The following is a 17,592-nucleotide window of genomic DNA, read 5'->3' as shown; positions in this document are numbered from 1 at the left end:
GTATGGCAGCAACACATGACAACACAGCAGGGTAGCAACACAACATGACAACAACATGGTAGCAACACAACATGCTACAACCATTATTGTGCACAGACAACAAGCACAAAGGGCAAGAGACAACAATACTTGACACGAAGCAGCCACTACTGTCAGTGAGAGTCCATTATTGAGTCTTTGAATGAAGAGATAAAACTGTCCAGTTTGAGTGTTTGTTGCAGCTCGTTCCAGTCGCTGGCTGCAGCGAACTGAAAAGACGAGCGACCCAGAGATGTATGTGTGCTTTGGGGACCTTCAACAGCAATGCCTGTCTTGTTTATCCTGAAGATTTTATGATGTCATTATATTTGACATTTATTTATTGTTGTTTTACTTTTTTTTTACTGATTGACTGTAATAAAATGAAATGAAAACAAGCAATCTGATATGAATGATTCACATTCTCTCCCTTCCTATTGGGGAGCAGCGGAACGGGGGAGAGGACATTCTCTCCCTTCCTATTGGGGAGCAGCGGAGAGGACATTCCCAGCAACTGGGAACAGTTTGGATGTAAAACCCTCCATAGTCTGTTTTAATATTATATGGCCATAGTCTGTGTTGTTTTAATATTATATGGCCATAGTCTGTGTTGTTTTAATATTATATGGCCACGGGGAGAAATGATGGTGCCTGTAAGTGTGGAACAGCCTATTTTAAAACAAGTTGTTTTCATTTTGTTTAGAATTTGATTAGAATAAAAATCGTTCTGTTTTCAGGTCTTATCAATAGTGAATGGAATCTGCTAATTGACAGTGTTGTCCATGCTCAGCCATAATGTAATTTACAGTACACCTAGTCCCTATATCAGTGTGAACGTTATTGAAGCCATGGAAGTACTGTGGACTGCAAATGGGTTCAAGTCAATGTATTTAGTAAAGATAGCTCTACGTTTTGTTATTTCATTTCTGGAGTTTTGTTATTTCATTTCTGGAGTTGATTCCAAGGCAAAAACATAAAATATCATAAATACACAACTTGAAACAACCACATAATTCAGCATGGAGCACGTTCTGATTGGTCAGTGAAAGGCCATCTCTCGACACACCCACAACTTGCTTATTCATTAAACCCAGCCCTTCCACGCAAAAAGCCCCTCCCTCCCTCCCTCCATCTCACCATCCTCCTCTCCCTCCCTCCATCTCACCATCCGCCCACTCCTTGTTTCTGGAGTTTGTGGATGCCTCTCTCTACCTCTCCATCCTCCTCTCCCTCCCTCCCTCCCTCCATCCTCCTCTCCCTCCCTCCATCCTCCTCCTCTCCCTACATCCATCCATCCTCCTCCTCTCCCTCCTCCTCCCCCCTCCCTCCCTCCCTCCCTCCCTCCCTCCCTCCCTCCATCCATCCTCCTCCTCTCCCTCCCTCCAGCCTCCTCTCCCTCCCTCCATCCTCCTCTCTCTCCCTCCCTCCATCCTCCTCTCCCTCCCTCCATCCATTCTCCCCTCCCTCATCTCTCCATCCTCCCTCCATCCATCTCTCCATCCTCCTCTCCCTCCCTCCATCCTCCTCCTCTCCCTCCCTCCCTCCCTCCCTCCCTCCATCCTCCTCCTCCCCATCCTCCTTCTCTCCCTCCCTCCCTCCCTCCATCCTCCTCCTCCTCTCCCTCCAGCCTCCTCTCCCTCCCTCCATCCTCCCCTCCCTCCCTCCATCTCTCCATCCTCCCTCCCTCCATCCTCCTCTCCCTCCCTCCCTCCATCTCTCCATCCTCCCTCCATCTCTCCATCCTCCTCTCCCTCCCTCCCTCCCTCCCTCCATCTCTCCATCCTCCCTCCATCTCTCCATCCTCCTCTCCCTCTCACCATCCATCCACTCCTTGTTTCTGGAGCTCTGAGACGCCGAATGAGAGCGCTCCCATGAAGTCGTTCCTGCTGGTCAGATCCCAGTCCCAGATCTCCACCGACAGACGCCGGTCCTTATCAGAGTCCTTCAGAGGACTGTAGGGAGAGAGAGAGAATCAATACTTCCCAAGATGCAACCGTTCAGACTTTATCTTCATGTCTTTATCTTGACAGAGTGTAAAGTATCGTTCACAAATATTGTAAATGTTAAAAGGTCTATCCCAAAGGCTTCTGCACACCAACTAACTACTGATGATGTGGTACCGATCAACTACAACCAGCTAACTACTGATGATGTGGTACCGATCAACTACAACCAGCTAACTACTGATGATGTGGTACCGATCAACTACAACCAGCTAACTACTGATGATGTGGTACCGATCAACTACAACCAGCTAACTACTGATGATGATGTGGTACCGATCAACTACAACCAGCTAACTACTGATGATGATGTGGTACCGATCAACTACAACCAGCTAACTACTGATGATGACATTTTCATTTACATTTTCGTCATTTAGCAGACGCTCTTATCCAGAGCGACTTACAGTAGTGAATGCATACATTTCATTTCATACATTTTTTTTTTTTTGTGCTGGCCCCCCGTGGGAATCGAACCCACAACCCTGGCGTTGCAAACACCATGCTCTACCAACTGAGCTACAGGGAGTGATGATGAGGTGGTACCAATATACTACAACCAGCTAACTACTGATGATGTGGTACCGATCAACTACAACCAGCTAACTACTGATGATGATGTGGTACCGATCAACTACAACCAACTAACTACTGATGATGATGTGGTACCGATCAACTACAACCAGCTAACTACTGATGATGATGTGGTACCAATCAACTACAACCAGCTAACTACTGATGATGTGGTACCGATCAACTACAACCAGCTAACTACTGATGATGATGTGGTACCGATCAACTACATCCAACTAACTACTGATGATGATGTGGTACCAATCAACTACAACCAGCTAACTACTGATGATGATGTGGTACCAATCAACTACAACCAGCTAACTACTGATGATGTGGTACCGATCAACTACAACCAGCTAACTACTGATGATGTGGTACCGATCAACTACAACCAGCTAACTACTGATGATGGGGTACCAATCAACTACAACCAGCTAACTACTGATGATGTGGTACCGATCAACTACAACCAGCTAACTACTGATGATGATGTGGTACCGATCAACTACAACCAACTAACTACTGATGATGTGGTACCGATCAACTACAACCAGCTAACTACTGATGATGTGGTACCGATCAACTACAACCAGCTAACTACTGATGATGATGTGGTACCGATCAACTACAACCAACTAACTACTGATGATGATGTGGTACCGATCAACTACAACCAGCTAACTACTGATTATATTGTGGTACCAATCAACTACAACCAGCTAACTACTGATGATGTGGTACCGATCAACTACAACCAGCTAACTACTGATGATGATGTGGTACCGATCAACTACAACCAACTAACTACTGATGATGATGTGGTACCGATCAACTACAACCAGCTAACTACTGATGATGATGTGGTACCAATCAACTACAACCAGCTAACTACTGATGATGTGGTACCGATCAACTACAACCAGCTAACTACTGATGATGATGTGGTACCGATCAACTACAACCAGCTAACTACTGATGATGTGGTACCAATCAACTACAACCAGCTAACTACTGATGATGATGTGGTACCGATCAACTACAACCAGCTAACTACTGATGATGTGGTACCGATCAACTACAACCAACTAACTACTGATGATGTGGTACCGATCAACTACAACCAGCTAACTACTGAAGATGATGTGGTACCAATCAACTACAACCAGCTAACTACTGATGATGTGGTACCAATCACCTACAACCAGCTAACTACTGATGATGTGGTACCGATCAACTACAACCAGCTAACTACTGATGATGATGTGGTACCAATCAACTACAACCAGCTAACTACTGATGATGATGTGGTACCGATCAACTACAACCAACTAACTACTGATGATGATGATGTGGTACCGATCAACTACAACCAGCTAACTACTGATGATGTGGTACCGATCAACTACAACCAGCTAACTACTGATGATGTGGTACCGATCAACTACAACCAGCTAACTACTGATGATGATGTGGTACCGATCAACTACAACCAGCTAACTACTGATGATGTGGTACCAATCAACTACAACCAACTAACTACTGATGATGTGGTACCGATCAACTACAACCAGCTAACTACTGATGATGATGTGGTACCGATCAACTACAACCAGCTAACTACTGATGATGTGGTACCGATCAACTACAACCAACCAACTACTGATGATGATGTGGTACCGATCAACTACAACCAGCTAACTACTGATGATGTGGTACCGATCAACTACAACCAACTAACTACTGATGATGTGGTACCAATCAACTACAACCAGCTAACTACTGATGATGATGTGGTACCAATCAACTACAACCAGCTAACTACTGATGATGATGTGGTACCGATCAACTACAACCAACTAACTACTGATGATGATGTGGTACCGATCAACTACAACCAGCTAACTACTGATGATGACATTTTCATTTACATTTTCGTCATTTAGCAGACGCTCTTATCCAGAGCGACTTACAGTAGTGAATGCATACATTTCATTTCATACATTTTTTTTTTTTTTGTGCTGGCCCCCCGTGGGAATCGAACCCACAACCCTGGCGTTGCAAACACCATGCTCTACCAACTGAGCTACAGGGACTGATGATGATGTGGTACCAATATACTACAACCAGCTAACTACTGATGATGTGGTACCGATCAACTACAACCAGCTAACTACTGATGATGATGTGGTACCGATGAACTACAACCAACTAACTACTGATGATGATGTGGTACCGATCAACTACAACCAGCTAACTACTGATGATGATGTGGTACCAATCAACTACAACCAGCTAACTACTGATGATGTGGTACCGATCAACTACAACCAGCTAACTACTGATGATGATGTGGTACCGATCAACTACATCCAACTAACTACTGATGATGATGTGGTACCAATCAACTACAACCAGCTAACTACTGATGATGATGTGGTACCAATCAACTACAACCAGCTAACTACTGATGATGTGGTACCGATCAACTACAACCAGCTAACTACTGATGATGTGGTACCGATCAACTACAACCAGCTAACTACTGATTATGTGGTACCAATCAACTACAACCAGCTAACTACTGATGATGTGGTACCGATCAACTACAACCAGCTAACTACTGATGATGATGTGGTAGCGATCAACTACAACCAACTAACTACTGATGATGTGGTACCGATCAACTACAACCAGCTAACTACTGATGATGTGGTACCGATCAACTATAACCAGCTAACTACTGATGATGATGTGGTACCGATCAACTACAACCAACTAACTACTGATGATGATGTGGTACCGATCAACTACAACCAGCTAACTACTGATTATATTGTGGTACCAATCAACTACAACCAGCTAACTACTGATGATGTGGTACCGATCAACTACAACCAGCTAACTACTGATGATGATGTGGTACCGATCAACTACAACCAACTAACTACTGATGATGATGTGGTACCGATCAACTACAACCAGCTAACTACTAATGATGATGTGGTACCAATCAACTACAACCAGCTAACTACTGATGATGTGGTACCGATCAACTACAACCAGCTAACTACTGATGATGATGTGGTACCGATCAACTACAACCAACTAACTACTGATGATGATGTGGTACCAATCAACTACAACCAGCTAACTACTGATGATGATGTGGTACCGATCAACTACAACCAGCTAACTACTGATGATGATGTGGTACCGATCAACTACAACCAGCTAACTACTGATGATGTGGTACCGATCAACTACAACCAGCTAACTACTGATGATGTGGTACCAATCAACTACAACCAACTAACTACTGATGATGTGGTACCGATCAACTACAACCAGCTAACTACTGATGATGATGTGGTACCAATCAACTACCACCAGCTAACTACTGATGATGATGTGGTACCGATCAACTACAACCAACTAACTACTGATGATGATGTGGTACCAATCAACTACAACCAGCTAACTACTGATGATGATGTGGTACCGATCAACTACAACCAGCTAACTACTGATGATGATGTGGTACCGATCAACTACAACCAGCTAACTACTGATGATGTGGTACCGATCAACTACAACCAACTAACTACTGATGATGTGGTACCAATCAACTACAACCAGCTAACTACTGATGATGTGGTACCGATCAACTACAACCAGCTAACTACTGATGATGATGTGGTACCGATCAACTACAACCAGCTAACTACTGATGATGTGGTACCGATCAACTACAACCAACTAACTACTGATGATGTGGTACCAATCAACTACAACCAGCTAACTACTGATGATGATGTGGTACCGATCAACTACAACCAACTAACTACTGATGATGATGTGGTACCGATCAACTACAACCAGCTAACTACTGATGATGATGTGGTACCGATCAACTACAACCAGCTAACTACTGATGATGTGGTACCAATCAACTACAACCAGCTAACTACTGATGATGATGTGGTACCGATCAACTACAACCAGCTAACTACTGATGATGTGGTACCGATCAACTACAACCAACTAACTACTGATGATGTGGTACCGATCAACTACAACCAGCTAACTACTGATGATGATGTGGTACCAATCAACTACAACCAGCTAACTACTGATGATGTGGTACCAATCACCTACAACCAGCTAACTACTGATGATGTGGTACCGATCAACTACAACCAGCTAACTACTGATGATGATGTGGTACCAATCAACTACAACCAGCTAACTACTGATGATGATGTGGTACCGATCAACTACAACCAACTAACTACTGATGATGATGATGTGGTACCGATCAACTACAACCAGCTAACTACTGATGATGTGGTACCGATCAACTACAACCAGCTAACTACTGATGATGATGAGGTACCGATCAACTACAACCAGCTAACTACTGATGATGATGTGGTACCAATCAACTACAACCAGCTAACTACTGATGATGTGGTACCGATCAACTACAACCAGCTAACTACTGATGATGATGTGGTAGCAATCAACTACAACCAGCTAACTACTGATGATGTGGTACCGATCAACTACAACCAGCTAACTACTGATGATGATGTGGTACCAATCAACTACAACCAGCTAACTACTGATGATGTGGTACCGATCAACTACAACCAGCTAACTACTGATGATGATGATGTACCGATCAACTACAACCAACCAGCTAACTACTGATGATGATGTGGTACCGATCAACTACAACCAGCTAACTACTGATGATGTGGTACCGATCAACTACAACCAACTAACTACTGATGATGATGTGGTACCGATCAACTACAACCAGCTAACTACTGATGATGTGGTACCAATCAACTACAACCAGCTAACTACTGATGATGTGGTACCAATCAACTACAACCAGCTAACTACTGATGATGATGTGGTACCGATCAACTACAACCAACTAACTACTGATGATGATGTGGTACCGATCAACTACAACCAGCTAACTACTGATGATGATGTGGTACCAATCAACTACAACCAGCTAACTACTGATGATGATGTGGTACCAATCAAATACAACCAGCTAACTACTGATGATGTGGTACCGATCAACTACAACCAACTAACTACTGATGATGATGTGGTACCGATCAACTACAACCAGCTAACTACTGATGATGATGTGGTACCGATCAACTACAACCAACTAACTACTGATGATGTGGTACCGATCAACTACAACCAGCTAACTACTGATGATGATGTGGTACCAATCAACTACAACCAGCTAACTACTGATGATGTGGTACCGATCAACTACAACCAGCTAACTACTGATGATGATGTGGTACCGATCAACTACCACCAGCTAACTACTGATGATGTGGTACCGATCAACTACAACCAACTAACTACTGATGATGTGGTACCAATCAACTACAACCAGCTAACTACTGATGATGATGTGGTACCGATCAACTACAACCAGCTAACTACTGATGATGATGTGGTACCGATCAACTACAACCAGCTAACTACTGATGATGTGGTACCAATCAACTACAACCAGCTAACTACTGATGATGATGTGGTACCGATCAACTACAACCAGCTAACTACTGATGATGTGGTACCGATCAACTACAACCAACTAACTACTGATGATGTGGTACCGATCAACTACAACCAGCTAACTACTGATGATGATGTGGTACCAATCAAATACAACCAGCTAACTACTGATGATGTGGTACCAATCACCTACAACCAGCTAACTACTGATGATGTGGTACCGATCAACTACAACCAGCTAACTACTGATGATGATGTGGTACCAATCAACTACAACCAGCTAACTACTGATGATGATGTGGTACCGATCAACTACAACCAACTAACTACTGATGATGATGATGTGGTACCGATCAACTACAACCAGCTAACTACTGATGATGTGGTACCGATCAACTACAACCAGCTAACTACTGATGATGTGGTACCGATCAACTACAACCAGCTAACTACTGATGATGATGTGGTACCGATCAACTACAACCAGCTAACTACTGATGATGTGGTACCAATCAACTACAACCAACTAACTACTGATGATGTGGTACCGATCAACTACAACCAGCTAACTACTGATGATGATGTGGTACCGATCAACTACAACCAGCTAACTACTGATGATGTGGTACCGATCAACTACAACCAACCAACTACTGATGATGATGTGGTACCGATCAACTACAACCAGCTAACTACTGATGATGTGGTACCGATCAACTACAACCAACTAACTACTGATGATGTGGTACCAATCAACTACAACCAGCTAACTACTGATGATGATGTGGTACCAATCAACTACAACCAGCTAACTACTGATGATGATGTGGTACCGATCAACTACAACCAACTAACTACTGATGATGATGTGGTACCGATCAACTACAACCAGCTAACTACTGATGATGTGGTACCGATCAACTACAACCAGCTAACTACTGATGATGTGGTACCAATCAACTACAACCAGCTAACTACTGATGATGATGAGGTACCGATCAACTACAACCAGCTAACTACTGATGATGATGTGGTACCAATCAACTACAACCAGCTAACTACTGATGATGTGGTACCGATCAACTACAACCAGCTAACTACTGATGATGATGTGGTACCAATCAACTACAACCAGCTAACTACTGATGATGTGGTACCGATCAACTACAACCAGCTAACTACTGATGATGATGTGGTACCAATCAACTACAACCAGCTAACTACTGATGATGTGGTACCGATCAACTACAACCAGCTAACTACTGATGATGATGATGTACCGATCAACTACAACCAACCAGCTAACTACTGATGATGATGTGGTACCGATCAACTACAACCAGCTAACTACTGATGATGTGGTACCGATCAACTACAACCAACTAACTACTGATGATGATGTGGTACCGATCAACTACAACCAGCTAACTACTGATGATGTGGTACCAATCAACTACAACCAGCTAACTACTGATGATGTGGTACCAATCAACTACAACCAGCTAACTACTGATGATGATGTGGTACCGATCAACTACAACCAACTAACTACTGATGATGATGTGGTACCGATCAACTACAACCAGCTAACTACTGATGATGATGTGGTACCAATCAACTACAACCAGCTAACTACTGATGATGATGTGGTACCAATCAAATACAACCAGCTAACTACTGATGATGTGGTACCGATCAACTACAACCAACTAACTACTGATGATGATGTGGTACCGATCAACTACAACCAGCTAACTACTGATGATGTGGTACCGATCAACTACAACCAACTAACTACTGATGATGATGTGGTACCGATCAACTACAACCAACTAACTACTGATGATGTGGTACCGATCAACTACAACCAGCTAACTACTGATGATGATGTGGTACCAATCAACTACAACCAGCTAACTACTGATGATGTGGTACCGATCAACTACAACCAACTAAGTACTGATGATGATGTGGTACCGATCAACTACAACCAGCTAACTACTGATGATGTGGTACCGATCAACTACAACCAGCTAACTACTGATGATGTGGTACCAATCAACTACAACCAACTAACTACTGATGATGATGTGGTACCGATCAACTACAACCAACTAACTACTGATGATGATGTGGTACCGATCAACTACAACCAGCTAACTACTGATGATGTGGTACCGATCAACTACAACCAGCTAACTACTGATGATGTGGTACCGATCAACTACAACCAACTAACTACTGATGATGATGTGGTACCGATCAACTACAACCAGCTAACTACTGATGATGTGGTACCGATCAACTACAACCAGCTAACTACTGATGATGTGGTACCGATCAACTACAACCAGCTAACTACTGATGATGATGTGGTACCAATCAACTACAACCAACTAACTACTGATGATGATGTGGTACCGATCAACTACAACCAACTAACTACTGATGATGTGGTACCAATCAACTACAACCAACTAACTACTGATGATGATGTGGTACCGATCAACTACAACCAGCTAACTACTGATGATGTGGTACCGATCAACTACAACCAACTAACTACTGATGATGATGTGGTACCGATCAACTACAACCAGCTAACTACTGATGATGTGGTACCAATCAACTACAACCAGCTAACTACTGATGATGTGGTACCAATCAACTACAACCAGCTAACTACTGATGATGATGTGGTACCGATCAACTACAACCAACTAACTACTGATGATGATGTGGTACCGATCAACTACAACCAGCTAACTACTGATGATGATGTGGTACCAATCAACTACAACCAGCTAACTACTGATGATGATGTGGTACCAATCAAATACAACCAGCTAACTACTGATGATGTGGTACCGATCAACTACAACCAACTAACTACTGATGATGATGTGGTACCGATCAACTACAACCAGCTAACTACTGATGATGTGGTACCGATCAACTACAACCAACTAACTACTGATGATGATGTGGTACCGATCAACTACAACCAACTAACTACTGATGATGTGGTACCGATCAACTACAACCAGCTAACTACTGATGATGATGTGGTACCAATCAACTACAACCAGCTAACTACTGATGATGTGGTACCGATCAACTACAACCAACTAAGTACTGATGATGATGTGGTACCGATCAACTACAACCAGCTAACTACTGATGATGTGGTACCGATCAACTACAACCAGCTAACTACTGATGATGTGGTACCAATCAACTACAACCAACTAACTACTGATGATGATGTGGTACCGATCAACTACAACCAACTAACTACTGATGATGATGTGGTACCGATCAACTACAACCAGCTAACTACTGATGATGTGGTACCGATCAACTACAACCAGCTAACTACTGATGATGTGGTACCGATCAACTACAACCAACTAACTACTGATGATGATGTGGTACCGATCAACTACAACCAGCTAACTACTGATGATGTGGTACCGATCAACTACAACCAGCTAACTACTGATGATGTGGTACCGATCAACTACAACCAGCTAACTACTGATGATGATGTGGTACCAATCAACTACAACCAACTAACTACTGATGATGATGTGGTACCGATCAACTACAACCAACTAACTACTGATGATGTGGTACCAATCAACTACAACCAACTAACTACTGATGATGATGTGGTACCGATCAACTACAACCAGCTAACTACTGATGATGTGGTACCGATCAACTACAACCAGCTAACTACTGATGATGTGGTACCGATCAACTACAACCAGCTAACTACTGATGATGTGGTACCGATCAACTACAACCAACTAACTACTGATGATGATGTGGTACCGATCAACTACAACCAGCTAACTACTGATGATGTGGTACCGATCAACTACAACCAGCTAACTACTGATGATGTGGTACCGATCAACTACAACCAGCTAACTACTGATGATGATGTGGTACCAATCAACTACAACCAACTAACTACTGATGATGATGTGGTACCGATCAACTACAACCAACTAACTACTGATGATGTGGTACCAATCAACTACAACCAACTAACTACTGATGATGATGTGGTACCGATCAACTACAACCAGCTAACTACTGATGATGTGGTACCGATCAACTACAACCAGCTAACTACTGATGATGTGGTACCGATCAACTACAACCAGCTAACTACTGATGATGATGTGGTACCGATCAACTACAACCAGCTAACTACTGATGACCAACAGAGACTACACACCAGACAGATCAGAGATCTTATCAGACTCCATCACAGCACCACAGAAGGGAGGAGGAAGAGAAACAAAGTGTAACACAACCTTTTCTACTGTATGTTTATCTGTGTGTTGCCTGGATCTCCTTTAAAACAAAGATAATGTCAAGTCTAGAGCTCTCCCAACTCTAAGGGTTCTACAACAAAGATATTATAAACACAGGAGATATCGCATCATTTGATTTTTATAACCAGACATAAACATGAAATATATCTCTAAAATGTGATGGTCTGTATAACAAAGATATTATAAACACAGGAGATATCGCACCATTTGATTTTTATAACCAAAGACATAAACATGAAATATATCTCTAAATGTGATGGTCTGTATAACAAAGATATTATAAAGAGTAGAGATTTCTCACAATGTGAAGGTCTCATTCCAGGTGGGGTTCAGGTTACACTTGATGGTCTTGGTCTTCTGCTTGGTGTCACTCTTGGGGTCGGGGATGAGTTTGAGCTTCACGTAGGGGTCAGACAGACCGTTAGGGTCCATGGGGACCAGGTTACAAGCCTCCTGGACTGGAGAGCGGAGGAGTGAGGGGAGGAGAGGAGGGAGAAGGGGAGGGAGGAAAGGAGGGAGAGGGGGAGGGAGGAAAGGAGGGAGAGGATAAAGATAAATAGTTAAATTGTCAAACTCAACAGCTCTCTCTACCGCAACAGCTCTCTCTCTCTAGCTCAACAGCTCTCTCTCTCTAGCTCTAGCTCAACAGCTCTCTCTCGCTCTAGCTCAACAGCTCTCTCTCGCTCTCTCTCTAGCTCAACAGCTCTCTCTCGCTCTCTCTCTAGCTCAACAGCTCTCTCTCTCTACCGCAACAGCTCTCTCTAGCTCAACAGCTCTCTCTCTCTACCGCAACAGCTCTCTCTCTCTCTCTCTCTCTCTCTAGCTCAACAGCTCTCTCTCTCTACCGCAACAGCTCTCTCTCTCTACCGCAACAGCGCTCTCTCTCTCTACCACAACAGCGCTCTCTCTCTCTACCGCAACAGCGCTCTCTCTAGCTCAACAGCTCTCTCTCTAGCTCAAAACCTCTCTCCACCTCAACAGCTCTGTCTCTACCGCAACAGCTCTCTCTCTCTCTAGCTCAACAGCTCTCTCTTTCTACCACAACAGCTCTCTCTCTCTACCACAACAGCTCTCTCTCTCTACCACAACAGCTCTCTAGCTCAACAGCTCTCTCTCTCTACCACAACAGCTCTCTCTCTCTCTAGCTCAACAGCTCTCTCTCTCTCTCTCTCTAGCACAACAGCTCTCTCTCTCTACCACAACAGCTCTCTCTCTCTACCACAACAGCTGTCTCTCTCTAGCTCAACAGCTCTCTCTCTACCACAACAGCTCTCTAGCTCAACAGCTCCCTCTTGCTCTCTAGCTCAACAGCTCCCTCTTGCTCTCTAGCTCAACAGCTCTCTCTTGCTCTCTAGCTCAACAGCTCTCTCTTGCTCTCTAGCTCAACAGCTCTCTCTTGCTCTCTAGCTCAACAGCTCTCTCTTGCTCTCTAGCTCAACAGCTCTCTCTTGCTCTCTAGCTCAACAGCTCTCTCTTGCTCTCTAGCTCAACAGCTCTCTCTTGCTCTCTAGCTCAACAGCTCTCTCTTGCTCTCTAGCTCAACAGCTCTCTCTCTCTACCACAACAGCTCCCTCTCTCTAGCTCAACAGCTCTCTCTTGCTCTCTAGCTCAACAGCTCTCTCTCTCTAGCTCAACAGCTCTCTTGCTCAACAGCTCTCTCTCTCTAGCTCAACAGCTCTCTCTTGCTCTCTAGCTCAACCGCGCTCTCTCTCGCTCTCTCCCTCTCTCAAACTGTAATTCAAATGAAATGAACTGTCTACTGTATTGCTGCTTTGAGAGGATGGAGAGAGGGCTGCTCAATGAGAGTGATTGAAGAAAACATTCATCTCTGTTTGTATATCTGACAGGTTGAATAAAACCACCAGCAGGGGAATTTAAAATCAATAAACTATTTAGCTCCAAACACAATCCAGAACCACTACATCTGTCCACTACTGCTGTTCAAAGATCAATAATCAGTAATCAGTGTACAGTAACACAGAAGGCCAGGGTACAGTAACACAGCAGGCCAGGGTACAGCAACACAGCAGGCCAGGGTACAGTAACACAGCAGGCCAGGGTACAGTAACACAGCGGCCAGGGTACAGCAACACAGCAGGCCAGGGTACAGCAACACAGCAGGCCAGGGTACAGTAACACAGCAGGCCAGGGTACAGTAACACAGCGGCCAGGGTACAGCAACACAGCAGGCCAGGGTACAGTAACACAGAAGGCCAGGGTACAGTAACACAGCAGGCCAGGGTACAGCAACACAGCAGGCCAGGGTACAGTAACACAGCAGGCCAGGGTACAGTAACACAGCAGGCCAGGGTACAGTAACACAGCAGGCCAGGGTACAGTAACACAGCAGGCCAGGGTACAGTAACACAGCAGGCCAGGGTACAGTAACACAGCAGGCCAGGGTAGAGCATCACAGCAGGCCAGGGTACAGTAACACAGCAGGCCAGGGTACAGCAACACAGCAGGCCAGGGTACAGCAACACAGCAGGCCAGGGTACAGCAACACAGCAGGCCAGGGTACAGTAACACAGCAGGCCAGGGTACAGCAACACAGCAGGCCAGGGTACAGCAACACAGCAGGCCAGGGTACAGCAACACAGCAGGCCAGGGTACAGCAACACAGCAGGCCAGGGTACAGTAACACAGTAGACCGAGGTACAGTAACAGTTACACAGCAGGCCAGGGTACAGTAACACAGTAGACCGAGGTACAGTAACAGTTACACAGCAGGCCAGGGTACAGTAACACAGCAGGCCAGGGTACAGTAACACAGCAGGCCAGGGGTACAGTAACACAGCAGGCCAGGGTACAGTAACACAGTAGGCCGAGGTACAGTAACACAGTAGGCCAGGGAACAGCAACACAATAACACAGCAGGCCAGGGTACAGCAACACAGTAACACAGCAGGCCAGGGTACAGCATCACAGCAGGCCAGAGTACAGCAACACAGTAACACAGCAGGCCAGGGTACAGCAACACAGCTCTCTCTAGCTCAACAGCTCTCTCTCTCTCTCTCTAGCTCAACAGCTCTCTCTCTTGCTCTCTAGCTCAACAGCTCTCTGAGCTCAACAGCTCTCTCTACCGCAACAGCTCTCTCTTGCGCAACAGCTCGCTCTCTCTAGCTCAACAGCTCTCTGCCTCTAGCTCAACAGCTCTCTCTCGCTCTCTCTCCCCCTCTCTACCGCAACAGCTCTCTCTTGCTCTCTAGCGCAACAGCTCTCTGCCTCTAGCTCAACAGCTCTCTCTTTACCGCAACAGCTCTCTCTCGCTCTCTCTCCCCCTCTCTACCGCAACAGCTCTCTCTTGCTCAACAGCTCGCTCTCTCTAGCTCAACAGCTCTCTCTTTCTAGCTCAACAGCTCTCTCTCTCTCTAGCTCAACAGCTCTCTCTCTCTAGCTCAACAGCTCTCTCTCTCTAGCTCAACAGCTCTCTCTCTCTAGCTCAACAGCTCTCTCTCTCTAGCTCAACAGCTCTCTCTCTCTAGCTCAACAGCTCTCTCTCAACAGCTCTCTCTCTAGCTCAACAGCTCTCTCTAGCTCAACAGCTCTCTCTCTCTCTAGCTCAACAGCTCTCTCTCTCTCTAGCTCAACAGCTCTCTCTCTAGCTCAACAGCTCTCTCTCTAGCTCAACAGCTCTCTCTGTCTAGCTCAACAGCTCTCTCTGTCTAGCTCAACAGCTCTCTCTGTCTAGCTCAACAGCTCTCTCTGTCTAGCTCAACAGCTCTCTCTCTCTCTAGCTCAACAGCTATATAGCTGTCCATCCTGAACAGGTCTCTCTCTACCCCCCCTCTCTATCCCTGAACAGCTCCCTCTCCCCCTTCTCTCTCCCTCTCTAAACAGCTCTTTCTATCTCTACTTGGTTCTGAATGCTCCATTTGTTAACACTTACCACCAGTTTAGTTAGTCAGTACAGAACAATCAATTCTCTTCTCTGGGAGAGCCGAGTGTTCCGGAGATGTGGGTCAATCGTTGGGTCATTGATCAAATAATGGACTTTCCAGTTCCGCCCCATCGCCCCATCACTCACACACACACACACACACACACACACACACACACACACACACACACACACACACACACACACACACACACACACACACACACACCTCCGAACAAGACTCAGGTCTCCAGTTTAAAGCCCCACCCTGCTTGTTAATTCTTCAGGGTCTAAGACGTTCGGGGAGGGAGGGGTGCTGAGGTGACATATGGAATTGTTTAAGATGGTCATACCATAGATCAGTTAGCTGAATTGTAGGACCCCTTTAGGTACCCCCCCAGAAAATATATAGATAAATCCTAGATTTAGGCCTTTACGACTATAGCCCATAGAAACACATTCAGAAATGGCAAAAACGACAGTCAAAAAAATGTATCATAAGAAACAAGGTTTTGAAGTGTCTGTCCTAAATCTAGGAGAAATATTTAACCCTTTTTCTGGGTCGGCACAAAACTACCTTTAAACTTCCATTCGTTTAAAAAAAAACGGTACTGGTTACCTTCAGACGAGTCCGGTGACACTTGTGGAGGTCGAACTTGTGTGTGTGTGTGTGTGTGTGTGTGTGTGTGTGTGTGTGTGTGTGTGTGTGTGGGGATTCTGGGGGGGCCATTCTGTTCATGAAAATCTCCCCTTTCCACAGTGGCCTCCCATTAGTTTGTAGCCCAAACGGTTCGGACGCTACCAAACAAACGTTGGCACATGGACGGTACAGACTTCAGATGAGTCTCCTGACACCTGTGGGGGCCGTAGAGCTAAACGGAGAACACGGTCCTGTGGGGGTCGTAGAGCTAAACGGAGAACACGGTCCTGTGGGGGTCGTAGAGCTAAAGGGAGAACACGGTCCTGTGGGGGTCGTAGAGCTAAAGGGAGAACACGGTCCTGTGGGGGTCGTAGAGCTAAACGGAGAACACGGTCCTGTGGGGCCGTAGAGCTAAAGGGAGAACACGGTCCTGTGGGGCCGTAGAGCTAAAGGGAGAACACGGTCCTGTGGGGTCGTAGAGCTAAAGGGAGAACACGGTCCTGTGGGGGTCGTAGAGCTAAAGGGAGAACACGGTCCTGTGGGGGTCGTAGAGCTAAAGGGAGAACACGG

General features: G+C 45.1%; 1 protein-coding gene across 2 annotated transcripts in view; it reads right to left on the bottom strand.

Annotated features, from left to right (window-relative positions):
- Positions 1–17,592, bottom strand: part of LOC106594520 (protein kinase C beta type) — a 108,535-nt gene that overhangs the window by 26,326 nt on the left and 64,617 nt on the right. For both annotated transcript variants that reach the window (XM_045711380.1, XM_045711386.1), the window contains exons 6-7: positions 12,804–12,960; positions 1,836–1,970 (exon numbers count right to left, since the gene is read on the bottom strand). In XM_045711380.1, the coding sequence (XP_045567336.1) occupies positions 1,836–1,970; positions 12,804–12,960 (292 nt within the window). The remainder of the gene's footprint in view (positions 1–1,835; positions 1,971–12,803; positions 12,961–17,592) is intronic.

The sequence above is a fragment of the Salmo salar genome, chromosome ssa02 (genome assembly GCF_905237065.1).
Source record: "Salmo salar chromosome ssa02, Ssal_v3.1, whole genome shotgun sequence".
Lineage (NCBI taxonomy): Eukaryota > Metazoa > Chordata > Actinopteri > Salmoniformes > Salmonidae > Salmo > Salmo salar.
The sequence above is the reverse complement of the archived record's forward strand: the minus strand, read 5'-3'. Positions and strand labels throughout refer to the sequence as shown.